General features: G+C 40.2%; 1 protein-coding gene across 4 annotated transcripts in view; it reads left to right on the top strand.

Annotated features, from left to right (window-relative positions):
- Positions 1-21,190, top strand: part of FSTL4 (follistatin like 4) — a 217,174-nt gene that overhangs the window by 118,553 nt on the left and 77,431 nt on the right. For all 4 annotated transcript variants that reach the window (XM_065030001.1, XM_065030002.1, XM_021289082.2 and 1 more), the window contains exon 6: positions 792-912. In XM_065030001.1, the coding sequence (XP_064886073.1) occupies positions 792-912 (121 nt within the window). The remainder of the gene's footprint in view (positions 1-791; positions 913-21,190) is intronic.

Here is a 21,190-nt window from a genome sequence, read left to right on the forward strand (position 1 = left end):
ACAAAGGTAGACAAAGGGAAATTTCCATCCTTAAAAGATTGATCTTGTAAGTTGTGGTTGATCTCACTTTTATTGAACATTTTTACTTGCTAGGTGAAGGGTCATTTTTTTAGCATTATTACTTTACATTGCTTCAATATAATGGGCCAAGACTAGAATAGTAAATAAAAGAGACCCTGGGCTACAGCAAAAAGCCTTCCTGCCCAGAAGATGCAACATTTCAGCAGTTTTCTTCACGTTTTACAATAAATTCAGAGAACCCAACATTTTCATTATCCTTAGGTCTGATTTTGGCTGTTTGCTAACTTGGATGTATGACTTCTAAAGCTGTCTTCATTTTTAACATGGAATGTGTGAAATGTTTACAATACACGAGAAACAAATTGTCAGAGGCTGGAAAAACGTTAGTGTTGAACACACCATCCACTCTTGCCCATTCTAGTGTTAAAAGCAGGGAATACAATTTTTGTCCTTACCTACACAGGAGAGAGAGAAAAACAGACTTTCCTTTTTCCCTGTTTTGTATTTATTTTTCAATACATTTGTGAAGTGAAAATGTGTTTCTGTGCTGCTGCTGAAGGAAGAGGCTCCTCACCCTCACCAGTACATGGCCCACGAAGCGCTACAGGAATGCGAATATCCATTGTATCTTCATAAAAAGCAAATACGTGATGGATACAATATATCTATATCTCCCCAAAGAGCATTTAGTGGAAAATCTGCTGGGTGAGCTGGGACTGCAATCTGTTGCTTTACATTATATGTAAGATTACCTGTTCTCTTTGCTACAGCTAATGAAGAAGGAGGACCTGGAAGATGATTTATTGGATTGTACACTAGAAGACCTTCTCCGGTTTGATGATTACAACAATGACGGTCGCTTAACCCTGCAGGAGCTCTATACAGCATTCCGTGAGTCCTGAGGCCTTTGTCTGTCCCGGGTGTTGAATGCATGTGAATATCTGCAGTGACAATGTTGTATTCCCAGACATGGTCGGCAAAAAGAATCCCTTTTTGTATTGCTGTGAAAATACTATGGAAGACTAAAGGTTTCTAAAGATTACTGTTCTCCAAAGAATAAGCGTGAGCTAGGAAGTTGGTAAAATTGTGTGGGGCTTATTGTTTTCTTGTGTATTTTGTTGTGCTGCTTGTTGTTGACAGTGGAGAGATGTTGAACTGGCCATGTCTGTAGACCTGAATATGTGGTTTCTGAGGAAACAGGGTTGGAAGCTGTTTAAATGTGGCAACATGGGTTAGCTTGCTATGGGGAAGGTGTTTAACTGAGTATTCTGCCTGGCAATGATATTTTCTGCATTTAGTTTCCATCTAAGTAAATAGATTACAGTGTGCAATCTCAATCCATATCTCAGCAACATTTGCAAGGATCCCTAGATCACTGAGCTTCTTAAACAGTGTGAAAAAATAAGTACATGTGTTGTCCCATTTGTCTTCATAACTTTGTGTTCATACTTTAAGTTACACATTCATTGAAGTCCTTCCCTGGAACAGGCCCACATTGTCTCCTTCACCTGAATGACAGAAAGTTTTATGGATGCCTATCCCTTTAGGATACTAAAAGAGAGAATATGTGGGGGTTTATTCAACAATAAGGATAGTGAGCTACAGAAAACTTGTATGTGATGAATGCGCTTTTAAACAAAAGCAAAAGTCAACCATTGAACTGCTGAGTGCAGGCAAAAGGCCGATAGCAAGCTGGTTACCTCTGAAGCTGGAATATCTAATCTTTGCATATGGCCTTTTATAGACAAAGTAATTTCAGTAGCTCTTAATTTCCTTTTCTAAACCAGTGCACCTGGCTCCAGTGCCTGCTCAGTGGGAAATGCTGGTTGGGTGTAAGAGTCACCATGTGCCCACACCAGCACTTGCCTTGTTGATGCTCTTTGGCAAGCAATGATGCTAATGCAGATCTTCTACTTTTGCCAAAGATCCTCTTTTCTAAAGAGAGTGGTTTCTGTTTTCTTAACTTCAGCTTCTTGGTTAAAAATAAATAAATAAATAAAAATCTTAGGATAATAATGTTTAAAGTGCTTTTAAATTGCCCCCAGTTGTCACTTTGGACCTGTTTGAACCACATATGCATTTAATTCAACACTACACACTCAAACCAGTAGATATACAATAAAACATAAAAACGCATGCATTAAGAAGGCCATAAAGTGAATTAACCCAGCTATAAAGACTTGACACGTAGTTATTTGGGAGCATATTTGGATCAATGGGTTCTCAAAGTCACAGCAACTCGAAGCTAAATTCCAAGAGTCATTTGTGTGAGTTTTCAGTTCAGTGAATTTTAAGTAGACAATGAAAATAAGACAGGTACAAAATATTAGCCAATGAATAGAGATAGTGATCGATAAACTGCAAAAATTTAGTAACAAAACCCAAGGCGTAACAATGAGTGTCTATCAAAAGGATTTTTTATATGGAGAGAATTGTCCCCCATCTGAAGCTGAAAATCAGCCTGACTTCTCCATTTGCAATTTTCCCAGAATGTCTGCTTTTTATCAAGTTCGGTTAATGGCTCATCAGCTTTTAATTTAAAAACAAAGTTCATTGCTTGCAACTTTTGAAATTTTGGGGACTGTGTAAGCAAACTTTAGTGCTTGGTGAAAGTTACACAGTGTAGGAAAAATGCTCAAAAATACTTCAAACACTTAAGTGCACACTTTGGTTTGCAGTCCTTAAGTGTTTATGAATTTTTGCCTTGTTATGAGCCAGAATTTGGCTTGGAGTAGTAGTTTAAAGGTGCAACATCCTGCACGTTTTTCATATTTTTGGCCTGTTAGGATGGTCTTTTCGTTGCTTGAAATTCACCCAAGTCACTCATTTCTACATGCTGGCAGCAGGCTGTGGGGATGGCTGCTCAGCAAACCGAGGAACATAATTACCAGAATTCAGTGACATCAGAAAGTCTTAATCTAATTTATCCTCTCAAAAACTGCGTTACATCTGTTGCAGCGCGCCGTGTCCTGGTGTTGTGTTGCAGTGTTGGAAAGGTTTGAAGATGACCTTGATAATGTGAAGAGCTTTCCAATTTGTCATTCCCGTGCTGCTTTAGAAGTTGCATTTTATTTTAAATAGTCTCATGGCTTTTTTGTAACTTACAGAGCCACAAAATAGTCTCTTCCTCTCCCTCCTTGTGTGTCTCTGTTTTCTCCAAGATCCACAAAGATTCAAATGGCATTTCTGATTCCCATCCATGCTGATCAGCCACAAATGAATGAAAAGTGCATGGGTGAGAAAAATCCAAGTATGGTTTTGCCCTTACAAGCACTACATCTAATATTATTTTTAATAATAATTTCTAATCATGCTAATAATTTCCATACACATCTTAGCGCACGGTTTTGGATTACGGACAGAAATGATGGCCTACCCCATCATGTTTCTTCTGGTTTTCTGAAAGTTCTTTTGTTCCTGAATCCCAAGAATATGCCTTTTAGGAGTTTACTTGCATGTATGAGGAGGACTAGAAATATCTATTAACACAGGGTTTAAGTATCACTTTTCAAATCACCTTAATCATATGTAAGTAATGTATGAGACCAATGAAATGCTCTCCTGGCAGGTCTGGCAAGCACAACTTGTAGGTGTCTTCTAATTTCTCATTAATAAATTATATTAAGTAAGCAGGCTCAGGACCATAATTAAAAAAGTAATTTTTAATATGATCTCAAGATTTTTCACATTCCAAAAATATAGAGTGTACTAGCAAGTGTATTTGTCTGTTGTCTGTATATTGTCACAAAGATTCGATAAATTACTAAGAAATGAAAGGCTTAGTTGTCATAAGAGCTAACGCAGAGCATGTGTCTGATTAATCAACATGGAGATGGTCAGGTGAGTTGGCAAGCACATCACCCAGCTGAGTCATACTTTAAATATGCTCAGATGAGTGATTTTTGGATATAACTTCTGGAACCGTATCTGACTGGAGGTCATTAGAATTAGGAATGTCACTTTTGGCAATCCTCTTGTTTTCCCTAATGGGAAAGTAGCAGTCTGGCAAATGTGAAAGCCTACCAGAAGAAAGAAAAAAAATCACTATAATCTTGTAGATCTATATTATCATCAATGCGGACAGGTCAATTTGCAATACAAATATGTCAAAGAGAGGGAAAACATGCATTGCATCAAAATGACTTTATCCTGTCAACATTGTTTAGCTAATAAGAAGTTGTTAACCCTACAACAAAATCCACTTAAATTCTAGCTCACTGGCAATCGGAGTGCTCTCCTAACCAACATCCCCTTCTCACCACTGGCTTTTGCATTTTGTTACTTTTCTGAAAGCACAGAAAAGGCCTCTTGCAAGCATCTTTGGTGCCCCACTGTACCTCTTCCCAGTAGGTCACACTGGGTTTAGAAAGTTTTTTGACTGAGATTGCATAAAAGACCAGGAGTATTTCATTAGGTCAGGTTAGAAATTATGCCCCAAGATAACTTCCCCACCTCAGTGCTATCATGACCAACTGAGGGTGCCTTGCACTTCCCAGCGGGGCTCTTAAAGGCCCATGTGTCACACGGTTTCTAGGGGCTCTGCAGCAACGTTTTAAGATCCTTAATGTCATATCTGGCTGGGAAAAAAAAAAAAAAAAAAGACAAAGGGAGTTTGAAGGAAAAATACCGAATTGTTGTTTTTCAGTCCAGTCATTATTGCCCAGTCATTTATGCATATATGTTACATGTAGACAGAAAATTGCTGTTTCTCCGAGATGAGCAATATGTTATCGTCTATGGATATCTTATTATCTAAAGAACACAAATATTGTTTAGAAGGATCGTATTTCATGCGGGAATGGATGCAGAAGAGGCTGAAGGATCAATGTGTTCTTCTCTTAAACCTCCTCTTATGATGCTGTTATACTCCTTAAAAGACGTTTGCATTCTTCCCTGATTCAGTTTTAGTTCAGATTTTCCTTTTTTACCTGTCTTTAAGATTGATCAAAGAAGTGGGAGAGGAAAGAAGTTGTTGATTGAGGAAGGAAGCTTTGAGAAGTCTATGTATTCTGGATAGACTTCTAATCTTAAGGAAGGTGATAAATAAATGCTGTGTAAGGAAAATGAGCACCCATATTTAGAAAAATGCATCCATAATAATAATATGTACTCGACGTACACATAGCAAGCCAGCTATTCCAACAGAAATTGCATCTGTAAATTCTGTGTTCAGGTGAAGTGTTTACTCACATCTTTATGAAGCTGGCACGTAGGGTTGGGTGTTTGTCACTACTACTTTCCAGCTAGATTGGTCAAGCCTGGTTAATTATATTGGACAACTATATTGTGAGATAAAATGTTTTGCTTGAGGTGTTCTCTTAAGCAGTGCTGTAGCAACTGTTATCTACAGGATCAAATCACAGGCCTAAAATATTGACAGTTTGTGGACCATGCTCTGCCTCTTCAGCTGCAATCTCCTCGGTATGTGATTTTTCTTTCATGTTGCTGCAGGTATTGGTACAAACTTGAAAATAATTCATTAGCTTACCAACATTGATTTGCTTCTTCTGTGAGCTATGGGATATCTAAACTTCAAACACACCGTAGCAGGCTGGGGAGGGCTGGCCTCTCCTTTCGGTTTGAGGCAGTGTTAGAGGTGATGTGAAAGAAATGAAGTTTCCTTCAGCGGCCCAAAGCAACCCGTTCCTGTTTGCCTCGAGGAACGGTGTGCAGCCGTGTTACTGAGGATAAAGGCAACTAAAGGGGCATCTTCTAGAATGATGAATTTAATAGTGCAGTCTTATAGCAAGAACAAAACTAAAAGTTTAAAAAGAAAATGAAACAAAAGGCAGAAATTTAAAGCATTTAGCTTATTTCTATAGTAGGTGCAGACTGGCTGAGATGACGGGAAAAAGACAAGTCACAAGTCACTGACACAGCATTTAGTAACCAGTGTTTGCACAACCAAGCTGTGATCCTTTGCTGGATATTTAGGCTTTAATAGGTATTTAGGCTTTGTTAGGACTGATCTGGCAGTGTTGAGCTGCAGGTGGATGCAGCAGCTTAGTAAAGCGGAGATACAAACCCGTGCTCAGGGGCTCCCTGCGCGTGGGCTGATGCTCCAAACGCACAATTGATCTGTAGCAAGAAAGACAAATTTATTCTAAGCAAAAAATGTTGCAAATGCTAAAATATGGTTCCAGAGAAAAAAATAAGAATGCTCAGATCAGTAAAAAATACATTGCATGTGGATGCGTCTTTAAGGGTGGAAAGGGGGACATGGCTTTGCCTTAGACCAAAAAGTGAATGTTGCTGCGTTAAGATCAGATATTCATTCATCTAACCAGGTTGGCTGTTGAGTTGTGTACTCTGCTTAGTTTATAGGTTTTGGCATTATGATTTGAATTAACAGAGTCTCCTGAAATAAAATTTGGGAAAAATTAATAGCAACTGTAGACATGGTTAAAATTATTGTGATTTCATGCTTTTTGGTCAAGAATTGCCATCCAGATATTTTCAGGAAAAGGCAGGAAGAGTATCTGACACTGTTCTGCTGTTTCTTTTTGTGCAGTCGTATCAGTTGCATGCCGGAATCGGTGCATTCAAGTGTGAATTGCCAAACTCTAGTTTTTCAAATATATCTGATTTCAAAAGATACCATCTGCAAAATGTCAGTGGTCTTAATATGTAACGATTGGATAAGAGAAAATGAGCTAATTACAAGTTGTTATTGGAAATCTATTGTCTACAAATTGCAAAGAAAACTCACAAGGATACAATGTACTGGTGATTTTAAAATGCTCTTCAGGGCGCATTGATTTGTTAGTCTTGGTTTTAAATGCAAGAATTTGCAGTGTGGAGTAGTGTTTGAGAGGTGATGTAATACAAGGCATATCAAATGTCTACACACACTTGCAGGGGTAGTATATTCAAATATTTAGAAGTACTTATGAGTGGCTCACTAGCACATAAAACCAGGCAAATACTACTTCTCAAAAAATTATTTGATCCATTCCAGCAATGTTCACTGAAGCAATTTCTCAGACAGAAATAATAGCGTTTTCGTTTGCTTGCAGATAAAAATTATGTCAGTGAACAGCAAATACAAATATTGGTGAGATCATGAAATGGCTGACAGTTCTAGACATATGTGTGCCCCTTCAGATCACATCGGTAGAGCTCTAAAAGGTGTAATTTGATTTCTCAGTGAGCTGGGAGTGTGGAATTGCAGGCTTTCCTAGGGCTTCCTTCTGGCCTTGCAAAAGCAGTTGCTATTTCTGAAAGCTAGATCCAAACTTTTCTGCGTTGCATTTACTTTTATTTTTTTTTTTAAGTCTGTCTTTCTTAGCTAAAATGCGTAGGATTTTATGTGAAGTCAAAAGGCATGATATGGTAGCATCCTGGCCAGGTTTTTACTAGGTCTTATTTTATTACGTACAAACCAGAATATCTTAGCTGCTGCTTTTCTCTTGTTTTTCTCTACCTGTTTTTCCTAGTGGGTAATTGTTAGATTTTTTCCTTTTGAAATCTGCTTTCATCTAAGGAAAGCTGCTGTGGATGCTCTCTTTCTTTGCCTTTTCAGGCATCTCACAGATTATTTGAATTGCTTCTCCACCTATGTGCTCTTCCTCTTCTCTTGGACCAGTTCAGCAGATTCATAGCTTTTAAAGCCAAAAATGTTCCTTAATGTATCAGAAATGTCTCTCTAGCATTTGTCTCAGATGTATCTACTGCAACTACCACTCCTGATTCATGTTGTATTTGTCTTGGGTAGCTCATGGTGCCTTTTAGGTTCCGCACCACCAGGATCAGTGTGGAAGGTGGAATCTCCCATGTGCTGTTATTGCCCCTCCCCACCATCGAGGCAGGGTTCACACTGGTCTTTGGTCACTGTTGTATATTTTGTCACTTACTGACCCTTTTCCCTGCTAAAAGTGGGGGCTGGACTAGTTACTTCATCTGGTTTTCATTGTATGGTTCTGTCCTTCATTCCTCATTCCTGGACATGTGGTAAATGTGTTATTTGTAAATGTGTATGTGATTATATTAAAATGCTTGATTGTCCATGGGCACAGGTTCCTGACCAAGCCAAAAAGCTCAGTGCCTCGGTCCTGCCTTCCACTCCATCACTCTCTGGTGTCTGTAATATCAGCTGGGATTTGCGTTCATTCCAGATCTCAGTGGCAATGACAAACAGATTTGGGCTTTGGACAACTCTTCACGTGGCACCACTAGAAACAGCCCCATTTGAGTGGTCCCCTTTGAGAAATGTTTTTTCAGATCTGTCCGTCAGCCAGTTCTTAGTTCATTTAGCACGTACTTTATTGATACTGGATAGCACTACAGAGCTGCAGTGCTAATTTTTTAATCAAAATGCTGGAGCAGCCATCAGAAAATTACCAAGTACAGTACATATTCTCAGAGCAATGATACGATTTATGTAGAGCCACAGCTGAGATGTTTTTATTTTATGTTCTTCACAGGAGAAAATCTCCTTGACAAATCCAGGATGTCCAGATAGATGCTGAAAAAAATAGCTGTAGGAAATTGAATAAGCTGAACCCAAAGGTTCGTTCAGCTTTAATACTTCCAAAAATAATAAAAAACAGTGCTAGCCTATAGAGAAAAGTAAAAAGAGATGCTTCAGTGGCATCAGGATTTGAGGTGAAACGTGGCTGTTGCCAAAGTCTGTCTTTAGCACCGTCATAAAAAGCTCATTCTCAAGTTTCTTGATGATCAGAACTTCAGAAAGAACATCAAGAGCCGTCAATAGAAATAAATAACTCAGAGCTCAGGCCTGCCCTGCCTCCAAAGCACCTCTTCTGCCGTCAGATTTTCCCTCTGCAGTATGTGAAATACATGTGCAGAATTTTTGTTTCTCTTTCTGCAAACCAGCAAGTACAGGCCCCACTGAACTCCTGCTTTAAGCTACATTTAAATCCTATAATTTTCACCACAGTCCGGGCACTGACATCCCACCAGTATTATTATAATAGAAACTTGCTGCTTGGATAAGTAATTGGTGACCATCATTTGCCCCCCCAAAAAGTATGCTAAATATATGCAGCTTTTTTCTTTCTATTTGTCATCGTGTTCATCATGCGAATCTGATTAATGTGGTAGAAAAGGTCACAGGCACCCTCCTGGGCACAGAACCACTCAGAGCAGTGTCCTGCTCTGGGGACGGCTGGAACCTGCCATCGGTTTGCAGCACCGTGCGTTGGTCCCCAAAACTGCTGGAGTGGCGATGGAGTGCAGAGAGGGACAGAACAGGCAGTGGGAATGACAGGAGTGTCCAAGCAAAGCACCAAAAAAGAAGCAGAGTGAAAAAGAGAGAATAAAAATATCCTCACCCTGTGATTCCATGAGGTATACGCACCTTTTAAATTTGAAATTAAATGGGAGAATTGAGAGCTTGAAAGAGCAGGCTAACATTTAAAATACGCTTTCAGGCTGTATTTTGACATGAACTGTGTTTTCAGGGTTTTCCCACAGCCTGATTTCACGTAGTTGCAGTGCAGGACTCTGGTCTGATGGAGCTGCCTCTAAGTTGCTTTCTGCTAGAGATTGGTTTTGAAGCTTTTTCCTGAAAGTCACTGCCCAGACTGACTTTTCCTGTGCTTTTGTTCTCCTGTTTGGCTCTGTGACCCAATCCTCCATGTGATTCGTGCTTCATTTTAATCATAGAGAAAATTCGGCTTTCCCCAGTCTCTGGTACTACTGTGAAGTGGGGTTGTCCATCACAGCCCCTTTGCTGGAACTGTTCTGCAGCCTGGATCCCTGTCCTGCTGTGCATACATGGAAGCAAAAAAAAAGCCAGATTATTTTGACCCTGAATTGTGAAAACCCAGGATCCATTTCCAGTCATGACACCATGTTGGCCAACTTCAAGCAGTGCCACTGGACGGTTTGTTTTTACAGCGAAGTTGCTATATATATGTATTTTTGATATACCGCCTCACAGCTATTACTTGATAGATCTTGGACTCATAAAATTTTTGCTGCACAAATGTCTTCCTTTTATATTCTGCTCACCTCTGAAAGGCTACTGATCTAAGGAACCCATTGCTGGTGGGGGGAAAAAAGATATAATTTCTGCCATGGAAATCCAGGCACTTTGTACAAAGCCCTTAGCAATCTGATGAGAGGAACTGCAGCGCTACTGCTGCTGGTCCAGGCTTAATATTGTTCTGGGTATCTCACCTGTCTCTGTTAGCACAGCCCTCTTGAATGCCCTTAATGAAATTGGGAGCTGAAGGAAAAGCATTTGCTAATGCTTCTATGGTGAAACTGGAGGATGACATGCTGTGTCACCTGCTCCTCAGCATCTTCCCCAAAACCTGGTGGTTTACATGCCCCACAGAGGGTTTCCCTAGAGGATGACTGCTCATTTGTGGGTCCAAGTCCACATGTAAAGTTACAGTTTCCTGCAGTTTACAGCAATGAAGTTGAAAATGAACCATCTGGCAGGGCCTGATTGGCAGGATGGGAATCTCATTTTTTTGTTACGATGGTTGCCAGTTGAGGACACGTTGGCTGGGGTGGGAGGCATGGACCTTCCCGTCCTGCACGCCTTCCTGCAGCAGGGCAACCCAGGTTCGTGCACAGACCAAAACATGTGGAACTAAAGCTCCTTTTTTTTCCCTAAAAACCCAAACAAGAACATGGCAGTCCTGGCATCTGTAGCCGATATGCAGGCATGACTAGACAGGGTTTATATTTCTGCAGGACCTGGAGGCAAAGTTGTTCCAGAAGTAGTGATAACATCTGGTTGCGTTTGGTCATTGCTGATATCAGAGGCTGTTGCCTTCAATCGTTTCTCTTCAGGGGACTGCAGTTTATTGTAGCAACAAAGAGAGCTCTGTGCCAGGTTCTCCTGCAGTAAACAGCGTAAAAATCTGCCCTGTCTGTCTTAATTCATGTGACACCGTGGTAGCCACCAAAATCGTCTCCAGCCCCTGAGAAAGCCCATATGGTAATTTATGGGTTTAAGAAGGTATTAAATGGATATGTATTCTGAATGTTTTAGAGAACACATTTCACTTATTGTGACACTAACTATTATTGTTGTTTTTCACCAACAGTATATATTCAGTGCAGTAGAAACCACAAAAAATACCCGTGTGTCTCCTAGGTAGGCTACTTTGGAATCTGCTGTGAGGTGCAATACATCTTCGTCAGGACTAATAGAGTTGTTTTTCTTCTAATGCACTTTGCTAACCAATTGTCTACTAAAATATGAGATGTATATGAGTCTAAATATGCTATTATCCTACTTATTTTTTTTAATATATATTTATATGAGCTCATTCACTCCAAGTCAGGCAAGAAACACTCATGGAAAGACTCCAATGTGTTAGTTGGTATTTATTGAATACTTCAGTGTAATGTGATGAACAGGCACCGTGGATTGTAATTAATACATTGACATCCAACAGCTATAGCTGAATGGAAGATGAAAGCAATTTCTAATGGACATAGCATGCATTAATCTCACAGTGCTACGTGGCCACCCACCAAGTCAAGTAGCTTTTAAAGATGATGGAAGTGTATTTTCTGTGCCACACAGGAGTTTCATGGCAACAGCAAAACATTGATGTGGCAGAAATATAAACCTGTGGGTGCTGAAGGGGCTGCTCACGGGCCGACCGCTCCAGAGAGCAGCACAACCCTCCAGCGTCATCGTCTCCTGTGAAGGAGAGGGATACTGAGGGCACAAAAGAACAAACTCGGCTGCTGCCATCCAGGTGAACACTGCTGGTGTCTTCACCTGCTCTCCCTATCCACATTTGCCTTACCCTGCACTCTCGCCACCTTGGGTTTGGTGAAAGCCGGTGCGTTGGTGGGAGGAATTTGGCTGAGAAAATAGTTTTCTCCTTTCTTAAATAGAGAGTAACCCACTTACTCTTTTGATGCATTGGCACAGGTGGCCTCTTGAATGTAATGCATTAAATAAATTATATGAACTGCAAATAATATGGTTTGTGTTCTGGGGCATAAACAGGGCTTCAGCAAATAAATAAACTGATGGCAAAAAAGCTGCTTTTCCGATTTCACTTTTCAAGCCCTGCAATGAGGCACTAATACCGTTATGTCAAATGTGTGTTCAGCAGATAGAAGTAATGAACTGTTGGATTCCTTTTCTGTAAGATCTCTTTAACAGACAATGTTGGGGAATAAAGGATTTTTCCCGCAATAGGTATCATGTGTCCAAGAGCTTTAAAAATAAAAAGAGTGGTAGGTTAGCTTCATTCTTCTGGCTCCTGGGAGAAGACCAGCAGCTCCAAGCAATCATTGATCGTCTTTCCTTTTGTTAAACATTAGGCAAGAGATGACTTGGCAGGTGTAATTTCCTTTAAGGAGAAAGCAAGAGGGAAGGGAAATCTGGGGGACGTGGTACCTCATTGTAGCGAGCCATCGCCTCTAGTGCTGTAGCTCTTTAACGTACAGATCTTCCATCAGGCTTTGCAAGCGTTTTTCTGCCCATGGAACAAAAAGTGCTTCAATTAAGAGTTAATTGATCCACTGAATTCCTATAATAAAAGAAACTTTGAAGAAACCAACAGGGCCAGTGGCAAAGCAATTTCATTACATGTCTCTTGTCAGTGCAATGGTAATTTACTCTGAGGATTAGATACAAGTTGCTCATAGAAGAGGTTGAAATATCCGATGAAGCAGTTATACTACTTGTGGGAATGTTTGGTTTCCTATGGTTATTACTGCTGTTGTTGTTGTTATTAGTTTTTGTGGACGATGCCCCACAGGAGCTGGATTGAGAGACCCAGCTAATTTCAAATTCCAACTGCAAAAGTTTTCACTTGAAAACCACTTTAAGTCACTTGAAATAACAGATTTGTTTCAGTGCAGTGGAGATGGCCGGTCCTGGGCTCTGCAAACAGCCAAATAAATGTATTACAGGTATTGCTAGAGCTGATTCAAGATAGTAGAAGTGGTATCTGAGCTTTACTGTTTCTCTTGCAACTATCTTGTAGACTAAGCAAGATGATTTTGCTGTGCTGACATGTGATTTAATTAGTTGTCTGGGCTGTTTTGCTGCACTGTTGCACCCAGCTGACATGTCCAGGGCTCAGTCTCCAGCAAACCCATCTTTGAAATATGATATTTCTGGTAAATCTCTTATCCTTGTATCAGGTTTGTATATGAAATGTGAATTCTACATACTCTGATGGTCTTTGCCTATTCCAGGTTTAAGCTGGTATGACCTTTGGCAGTATAATTCTCCTCACATACGCCTGTAACTTTAATAAGTTTTAAAGCTCATTTAATTTAAGAGGAAATGTTCATGTGTCACAACACACCTATTTATAAATATTTATGGTCTCAAGTGCAAAGAAACATCCTTTCAAGCCATTTATTCTGCCCACTCCATAAAATGGCCATGACATCTCTCATCTTATAAATAAACCAGTGAGAGCCCTGGAAGGAAAACAGCACGAGGAGTAGCAGAAAGAGCTAATATTGTTTGGGGTTTTTTTTAATCCCTCACTGCCTTCCTTGGGCTAATAAAGTCTGATAGTCGTTTCTAAGCCTTCTCTTTGCATAACTTTTGGAAAAAAAAATTGGTTATCAGTGTCTAAGAGATGTTTTTAAGACTTTTTTTAATGCTTAGGAATTATTCTGTGTCTATAGCATATGGGTCTCAGTTGTCAGGGGCTATAGCATCTCTCTTCAATTCATAGACACTGAAAATCTGGAAAATATGGGGGTAATTTACGTCTCTTCTCTCACAGATCTGTTTCTAACTGGAGTAAGAAAGAAGCAATTTCTTTAGCATTTCTTCACCATTTAAACCCTTCTTAGCCATATCTGTTGCAGGACTTGCCATGTCTTCCTCCTCCTCTGGTCTTGGGCAGTCTTCAATGTCCCTGTCCTCTCCAGAGCAGAAAGAAATGCATTTGTACCGTACATCGAAAGGGTTGCAGCTTTACTCATTACTGTACTATAGACTTCTTAGACATGTCCATGTCAGCATTAGTTCCTTACGTTATAGCGGGTGGAGATGTGGAAATAATGGTGTGACACTGTCAGAGAGAATTTAAGGGTTGCAAGCTCTGCTGGTTTCAAAAAGAGGGATGCAGATGGGAGGTGTCCATGCTCCAGTGGCTGGACATCATCTCCCTGCCTTGATAACACTTCAGGAGTTTCTTTTATCTTAATTTGGTTGGCAGTAAATCAAGAACTACACCCAGATTTCACGTGATGTAATTTTATTGTAACTGCTCATCACACTGATTGTGTGTCCAGTGCTGGCTGGTGGAAATGCCCCTGCCAAGTAGCAGGGTATCTTTTATCAGACAATGAATTTACATGATCTGTGGCTGTGGGACTGCTGTTTCCTGGCAGAGTATGTGTCCTCTACAAGGAGGAGAGAATCATCCATATATTAAAAAAGGTATTCATAATTTTGTATGTTTGAACAATGTTACAGTGTCAACATCATAATCTCATCAGATCACAGGGTTTTCGTTAAATCAGAATGACAGGAAATTTCCTTGGGTTGTACCTGTCATCTGAAGAAACTGGTTAGAGTCTGAGTTTGTAGAGCAAACACATCAAAATGAGTTTGGAGAACTGCTGGAAATAGCAAGACCTATGTGGGTAACTTTCTTGCAATTTCTCTTATTATTAAGATTTAACTTCTGAAATTGACTGCAAATTTTTACTAGGAATCTTTCATTATACTACCCAATGAATTTGTTGCTCTTCATCCTTTTGTGAACATTTTTCTTTTTCTTTTTCTTTTTCTTTTTCTTTTTCTTTTTCTTTTTCTTTTTCTTTTTCTTTTTCTTTTTCTTTTTCTTTTTCTTTTTCTTTTTCTTTTTCTTTTTCTTTTTCTTTTTCTTTTTCTTTTTCTTTTTCTTTTTCTTTTTCTTTTTCTTTTTTTTTCTTTCTTTTTCTTTTTCTTTTTCTTTTTCTTTTTCTTTTTCTTTTTCTTTTTCTTTTTCTTTTTCTTTTTCTTTTTCTTTTTCTTTTTCTTTTTCTTTTTCTTTTTCTTTTTCTTTTTCTTTTTTTAGTGCATGCAGCAATGGGACTGGTGACCTCTGTCATAGCCGCTTACACAGGGTTTGCGTTTCAAGTAATCAAAGTCTCTGTTAAGTGGGATTCCAGCTCCTTTCCCCCCTGCTTCTCTTCATGTCACAGAACACAGAGCAGGTGAAGGGTTTGGGTTTCTTGTTGGTCTTACTGAAGCTGTCAGTTTTTAGAAAAGTGTTTGTTGTGTGGCTTTTTTTTAATAATAGTCTTCGCCTTTTTGCTTTTTCCACCCTCTAGAGGTGCACTTTTTTATATACTTCATGTCTTTTAAGAGCCTTTTTCTGCAGGCAGCCCCAAATGGGTGGCCGTTAGGGTCTCTTATTAGGGTCTCTGACTAGAGTCTTTCATTGGGGTCTCTCATTAGTGTTGCAGCAGGGCCGGTGCCTGAAGATCCTGATAACTTCATGCAGAGCGCAGCAGCTCCTTTTGCAATGGGGGATGCTCGGTGCTGGCCGTGGCCCTTGCAAACACAGATCCCGTCACAATGACATTGTCACTCGCTTTCATGCTGAACATCTCTTTTTTTTTCTTCTCTTCGAAAAAGCCCAACTTGCCTTCTGGTTCAAATATAAACTTTTGAAGAATACTTTACCTTTTTTTCATTTTAAACGTACCTCAGAGTGACTTTTCCCCGGAATATGACCTTGCCGTCACCGCTCGCTCGTCACCACCCGATGAGCTTGTTGTGTGAGCGGGGGGTCCAGGGGAATCGCTGCCACCAGCCACTATTTATCTTTCTCTGAAGTGTTCAGAAGCACAGTCTGAGACGGCCACCCTTGTGTATCACACACAAGGACTGGAGTAACTTTAAAGCTGAGGTGCCCGTAATGTTGAGGAGTGATTTACAAAGCAGGTAAGGGATCATGCTCTGGATTTTTAAAAGTGATGTGTTTGCTGTAGGTGGTTTCCCTCAAAGCCATTCTTTTGCCAGAAAGAGAAAGGAACCATAGGACAGAGGTGCAAGGTTTTAATATTATTTAAATGCCATTATTCCATTGCATTATATAAACATAACCTAATTGTGGTCATAAAAGTTAGAGGACCATGAACCATGGGTTTTTTTCCAAGAGAGGATATTGCTTAATTTGTATAGAAAAGAAAAAAAACATTCACCATGTATTGGGTACGCAGCAGCTCTGATGGTTTTGGGAACAGGTGAAGTTTATTACCATCTTCCTGAGCATGCAGGAAGACAAGAGAATATTTGGTCTTGGTGGACACCAAGAGTTAGGGCACATCTTCTGTTCAGGAAAATTGAGGGGGATATGGGGACTGCTACTCCAGCCATCCCCCTGCAGGAGTGGGAGTGATGAGGATGGCCGGGTGGAGGAAGGCAAAGAGGCAGGTCCTGGTTTCCAGAGCTGAGCAGGACTGTGTTGGACCAGAGCTGTAACACACTGGTGAGACCTGGGTGTGAGACCTGCTCTGGGCACTGCTGGCAGCAGCCACCCAAGAGGTAAGTGGTTCCCCAGCCCTGGCTGTTTCATGGTGATATTTGTGGTTATCTGGGAACAGCTGTATTCACCTCTTCTGCAGCTAAATCTACTCTAACAGTGGCAGAAAAAGGTGAAGAAAGGATCCTTGAAAAAAACCTCTGAGGCTGAATTGAGTAACTCTGCCCTGAAGAATATGGGACTGTCCAGCCTGACTGTTTGCCAGAAAAATAACATCTCTTGTTAAAAACAGTAAGGAAGTGAATGCAGTGCCATCTGTGCTCCAAGGCTATGTCCTTAAATCGGTGAACCTGAATTTATAGAAGTGAACCACCTGTCAGCTCCCTTCTAGCGGATTTTTTAAAAAGCAGCAATGTTCCTTTACATCACTAGCCTTGTCAGGGCAGTGCAAACAATGGGTCTTTTCTCATCATATTACCTGCCTAGAAACAGCAAATAAGAACATACAAAAATAGTTTTTTCAGAGCAAGCTCCCCTCCAGGAGGGCATGGTAGATATTGTCCATATCTTGGACTTGCTGGGCTGTCCAGAAGGGTTCGGTCTGGGATCTGATGGCAATATTTCAATATTGATCATTTTCTTGCATTTGGCAGGCATCTGTTTGCTTCATCTCCCCTTCCCACCTCCCACAAAATTGTTCGATCTGTCTGCTTGTTTCAGTCACATTTGGTGAGAAGCAAAAGTTTTAAATATGCCAAATCGTATTATAAACAAACAAACAAAACCACCACAAACAAAACATCACAGGAAAGGAAACAGAATTTATCTTTTGGTCCCAGCTGAGGGGAAAAGCTGGAGAATGAGTTCACTGCCTAGAGACACATTGGGGTAGCACTGAGAAGGTCCTGCTAAACCCCCAGGAGGCAGAGCACCTTTCGGAGCTCCTGTCACCTTAGGTACCGTAGTCAGCCCACCGTGGGCTGGTGCTGGGTAGGGCAGAGCTGCTTCAGTGCCAGTGCTGTTGGAGACGCTCCTTTATAAGCCTAAGCAGGTAGCCAGGTGTTTGTTGTTGAGTGAGTTACATTCTTGTTGTGTGAATTTGTAACAGCAGTAACTGCAGAGTGACTTAGCTGTGAATCATAGTTTTCCTGGTAGGACATGCCACTTAATCATGAGATATCTGCTGCTTATCTGTTCTTATTTCATGACAGATTTTTCAAAAATAATGGTTCAAGAAATTCCATTTCATTCTTTTGCTCTCCTTACTTCCTGACATTGTAATATAAAATAATTAATCCTGATGCAGCTCACACAGCAGTTTGCAACTCTTGTTGGTGATGCTCTGGTGCTCCAAGCAGAAGTAACTTGCATGGTTGCTTAACAAATTGACTGCCTAGAATTGCTTAGAGTACTCATTTTTGTTTTAGATTATTCTTGTCTTGGAGGGATGAAAAGCTTTCAGTAGGCTGCTTTTTGGGCAAGCAGAAATATGTTAGGAGAGGATATAGCAGCTTTCCCATCTAGGTTTTGTGGCTCTTACTTATTACATAAGGTATATATTTTACCAAAAAATTTTGAAAAATATACTTATTGGTTGTGCTTGGGCATCTGAGCTAAGGGGATGGTGAAAACCTGTGCTGTGTGTTGCAGACATGATGTGTCCTGAGGTGGGATTTCTTTTGCTGGATCCCCCATCACACGTCCTAGATGAACCGTTCTGCTCTGATGGCAGATAACAAGTGGCCCATGATCCTATGGAGCTTTGTGGATTTTTAATAAATTTTTGCCCTTGCTTTAGTCAGAGGGCTGTATCACTTGGGGATTCCTTGTGTCTGCCTAGAAACCAGACAGAATAAATAGACAACTGTTTTGAAGAGGCATGCAGTGAAAATATAATTAGGCAATCATGCCATTGTTACCATTTTGTATTTACTTAATTAGGGTGTATCATCTCTTTTGAAAGCCTCAGTTCTTCACTGGTTCATTAAAGACTGCCGTCTCCTCCCAGCTCCCTCCCATCGCTGTTTAGATAGATTGGACAGATCTTGTTAGCTTTCTTCTGGTAATGACGGGGACCAAAAAGTCATTTAAACATATTTGGCAGGCCATACATCTTAATGCTATCCAGGAATAATTCAACAGAAAAAGAAGTCTTGTGACTACAGGCTAAATTAAATGAAATTAGGGCGCTCTGCTCCCCATGGACCCTAATCCCTTTGTCTCACTTGATGTAAATGAGATGGGAATGTGAGCTGCGTAATCAAGCTGGAGAAGTGATTCTCAGGGATTTTCAGTGGGGAGTCGTGGTCCAAATGCCCTTTGTTGGGCACAGGCTGCTCGGTGCAAAAATGCAAAAGCTTTTGCAGCGGTATCTCAGTGACCCGAAGTGCTGGTAACTGATGTGCAAACCCTCTGGAAGATGCCAGCCACACCAGGAAAACTTTGAATCTCCTTTTACAGCAATTAACAGGAGGAGAGAAACCGAGAGCAAACAGGGATGACAGGCCAAGGGTGTTTCCATACGAGGAGAAATGAAACATGTTGTTCATCATGGCTGTTGCAGGAGAAGCAACTGAGTATAAACAGCACACAGACATTTTTATCACTGTGCTATCAAACCCATCCCAGGCAGATTTAAGGCATTATTGCTGGAGGTAGCAGTCAGTGCAGCCAAGGAGGCATCTAACCTCAGTGAAGAAATTATCTAAGCTTCCTTCTACAATAAAATTTATTTTCTCAGCATTAAAAAAAAGGGGCAGATGTGTGTCTGGGGTGGGAGATGTGTCCCTCCAAACACGCTCCGTGCTGCTCCCGCAAAGCTTTCCTTTCAGCTGTAAACTTTGCATAGCAATTACTTTCTGGGGTAGCAACAACTTCTGGATTCCATTTGTTTACATGAGCCACACAAATCCTGAGGTTTCATGACCCAGCTTGTGGCTTGCGCGTAATTCAGGCTGGATGCCTTGTGCAGTGCCAAGCACGGCAGGGAACCAAACTGCCCAAGAGTGCTGGGTGCCTCTTAACCAGGTATATTAAATTATAGTAACCTCAGAATTGTATCTTGGAGCCCCAGTTTTGTGTGTCAAATGTGATGTGAGGGGCTCAGATGCTCCGAGTGGTGATGCTGTTTTAAAGTGTTTAAATTCCAAAGGACATGTAGCATCAGTATGGCCAGGGTACGTCTAAAGTGAAACTCGGGGCTGCTGTGCTCACCCACAGGCACTGAGCAGCTGTCATGGGCAGGGATGCCAGGCAGCCTCTTCCATGGTTGTTTTTGCTGCTGTAAAGTAATTTCCAATATTGTGTTGTCAATATTTGTTCTCCTCCTTCCCTTTAACTCCTTCTCCATCACCCTGTGCTCTCAGGTTAGGTGGCTCCAGCACTGATTTGGTTGCAGTTTAAGGATTTAATCCACTTGTAAAAAGCTCCATGACAAAAAAAAATCCCAACTTGTTCCAGGCATTAGATCTGATGTCAGATTCTGCAAGTTCTTTTACAAGTGTTTGCATGGTTGAAAGGAAAAGAAAAAAAACCACCAAAACACACACACATCAAAAAACCCACACAAGTAGAGCTGTGTAATTAAAATGACAGCATAATAGAATAAAGGTGTAAGAGAAGGGATTTCAGCTCTGTTGTCATTTTAGAAACTTCATTATCCAGTTATGGGCTTTGATATTGCTATTGATTTCACATAGAAGATACTCGGATACTACAGTGACGCGAATCATATAAAACCCTGAGAGAGATCACAGCAAAGATATAGTAAGGTGGTGGTTACAGCTTATATTTTTAGTGAAAACTTCCACTAATACATATAAATCTGTAATGAAATTGCTCCTTAAATGAATTATTATTCAAGAATTTTATTATCAATATAAATCCTCTATCATGTCATACTCCAATTAAATTAGGATATTATTTTATGTGAGATGGTAATTAACTAAGCTGGAATTTGGCCAAGTAGCCTTAATTTATACCTGGACTCTGAAGAGATATATGAGAATTTTAATATTTACGGTTGAGAACTACTTGAGTTCTCCATTCATCCGGAAGACAATATTTTGCCATTCATTCACTGTTAATATGGTAGAGCAGACCTAGGACTTCTTTAGGTTTACGTTCTTTAAATATGTTTGTCTGCAAAATGTCACTTACATATTTGTTTAAGGGGTGAAATTTCAGCCAGGTTAGGTTTTTTGGGTGGCAAGAATAAAAAGGTGATGGCAACGTTTTGCACATGTGAGATCATGCTGTGTATGTGTGTGTACGTGGGAGCTGTGCAGGGAACCAGCCCAGCTGAGAGGGCTTGAAGTCAGAAAGATAAAAAGATATCTGGAATCAATATTTTTTGAATTAGGTTTCTATTTTATAGGATTAGAAATGTTTCATGAGTGACCTGGAAGAAAAATGTAGACTGGAGGCAAAGTAGAAATTATTACTGTACCTAATAACTTCCAGATGTCCAGCAATATTTTGAGTAAAAGGGTGAAGTGCCAGTTTTTAGGCATTACATGTTATGAGTTTCAAAGTGGTGTTTTGTTTTTGTTGGTTAGTTGGTTTATTGTATTTTGTTTTGTTTTTTTAATTAGTGCAAAAGCAACCTTTGCTGGAGAACTGTTGAAATAACTGCTTCTTTCTTAGATATTAATATCTTTATAAACATGATCTTTAGTAGTTATGAAATGGGAATAACATAGTGTGTTTTCTAATGGAGTTTTAAATCATTCCGTTGCAAGCTTAACACTTACACAAACCAAATCTGTTCTATAGTAGTATAG

Source organism: Columba livia, chromosome 14 (genome assembly GCF_036013475.1).
Source record: "Columba livia isolate bColLiv1 breed racing homer chromosome 14, bColLiv1.pat.W.v2, whole genome shotgun sequence".
NCBI classification, from domain to species: domain Eukaryota; kingdom Metazoa; phylum Chordata; class Aves; order Columbiformes; family Columbidae; genus Columba; species Columba livia.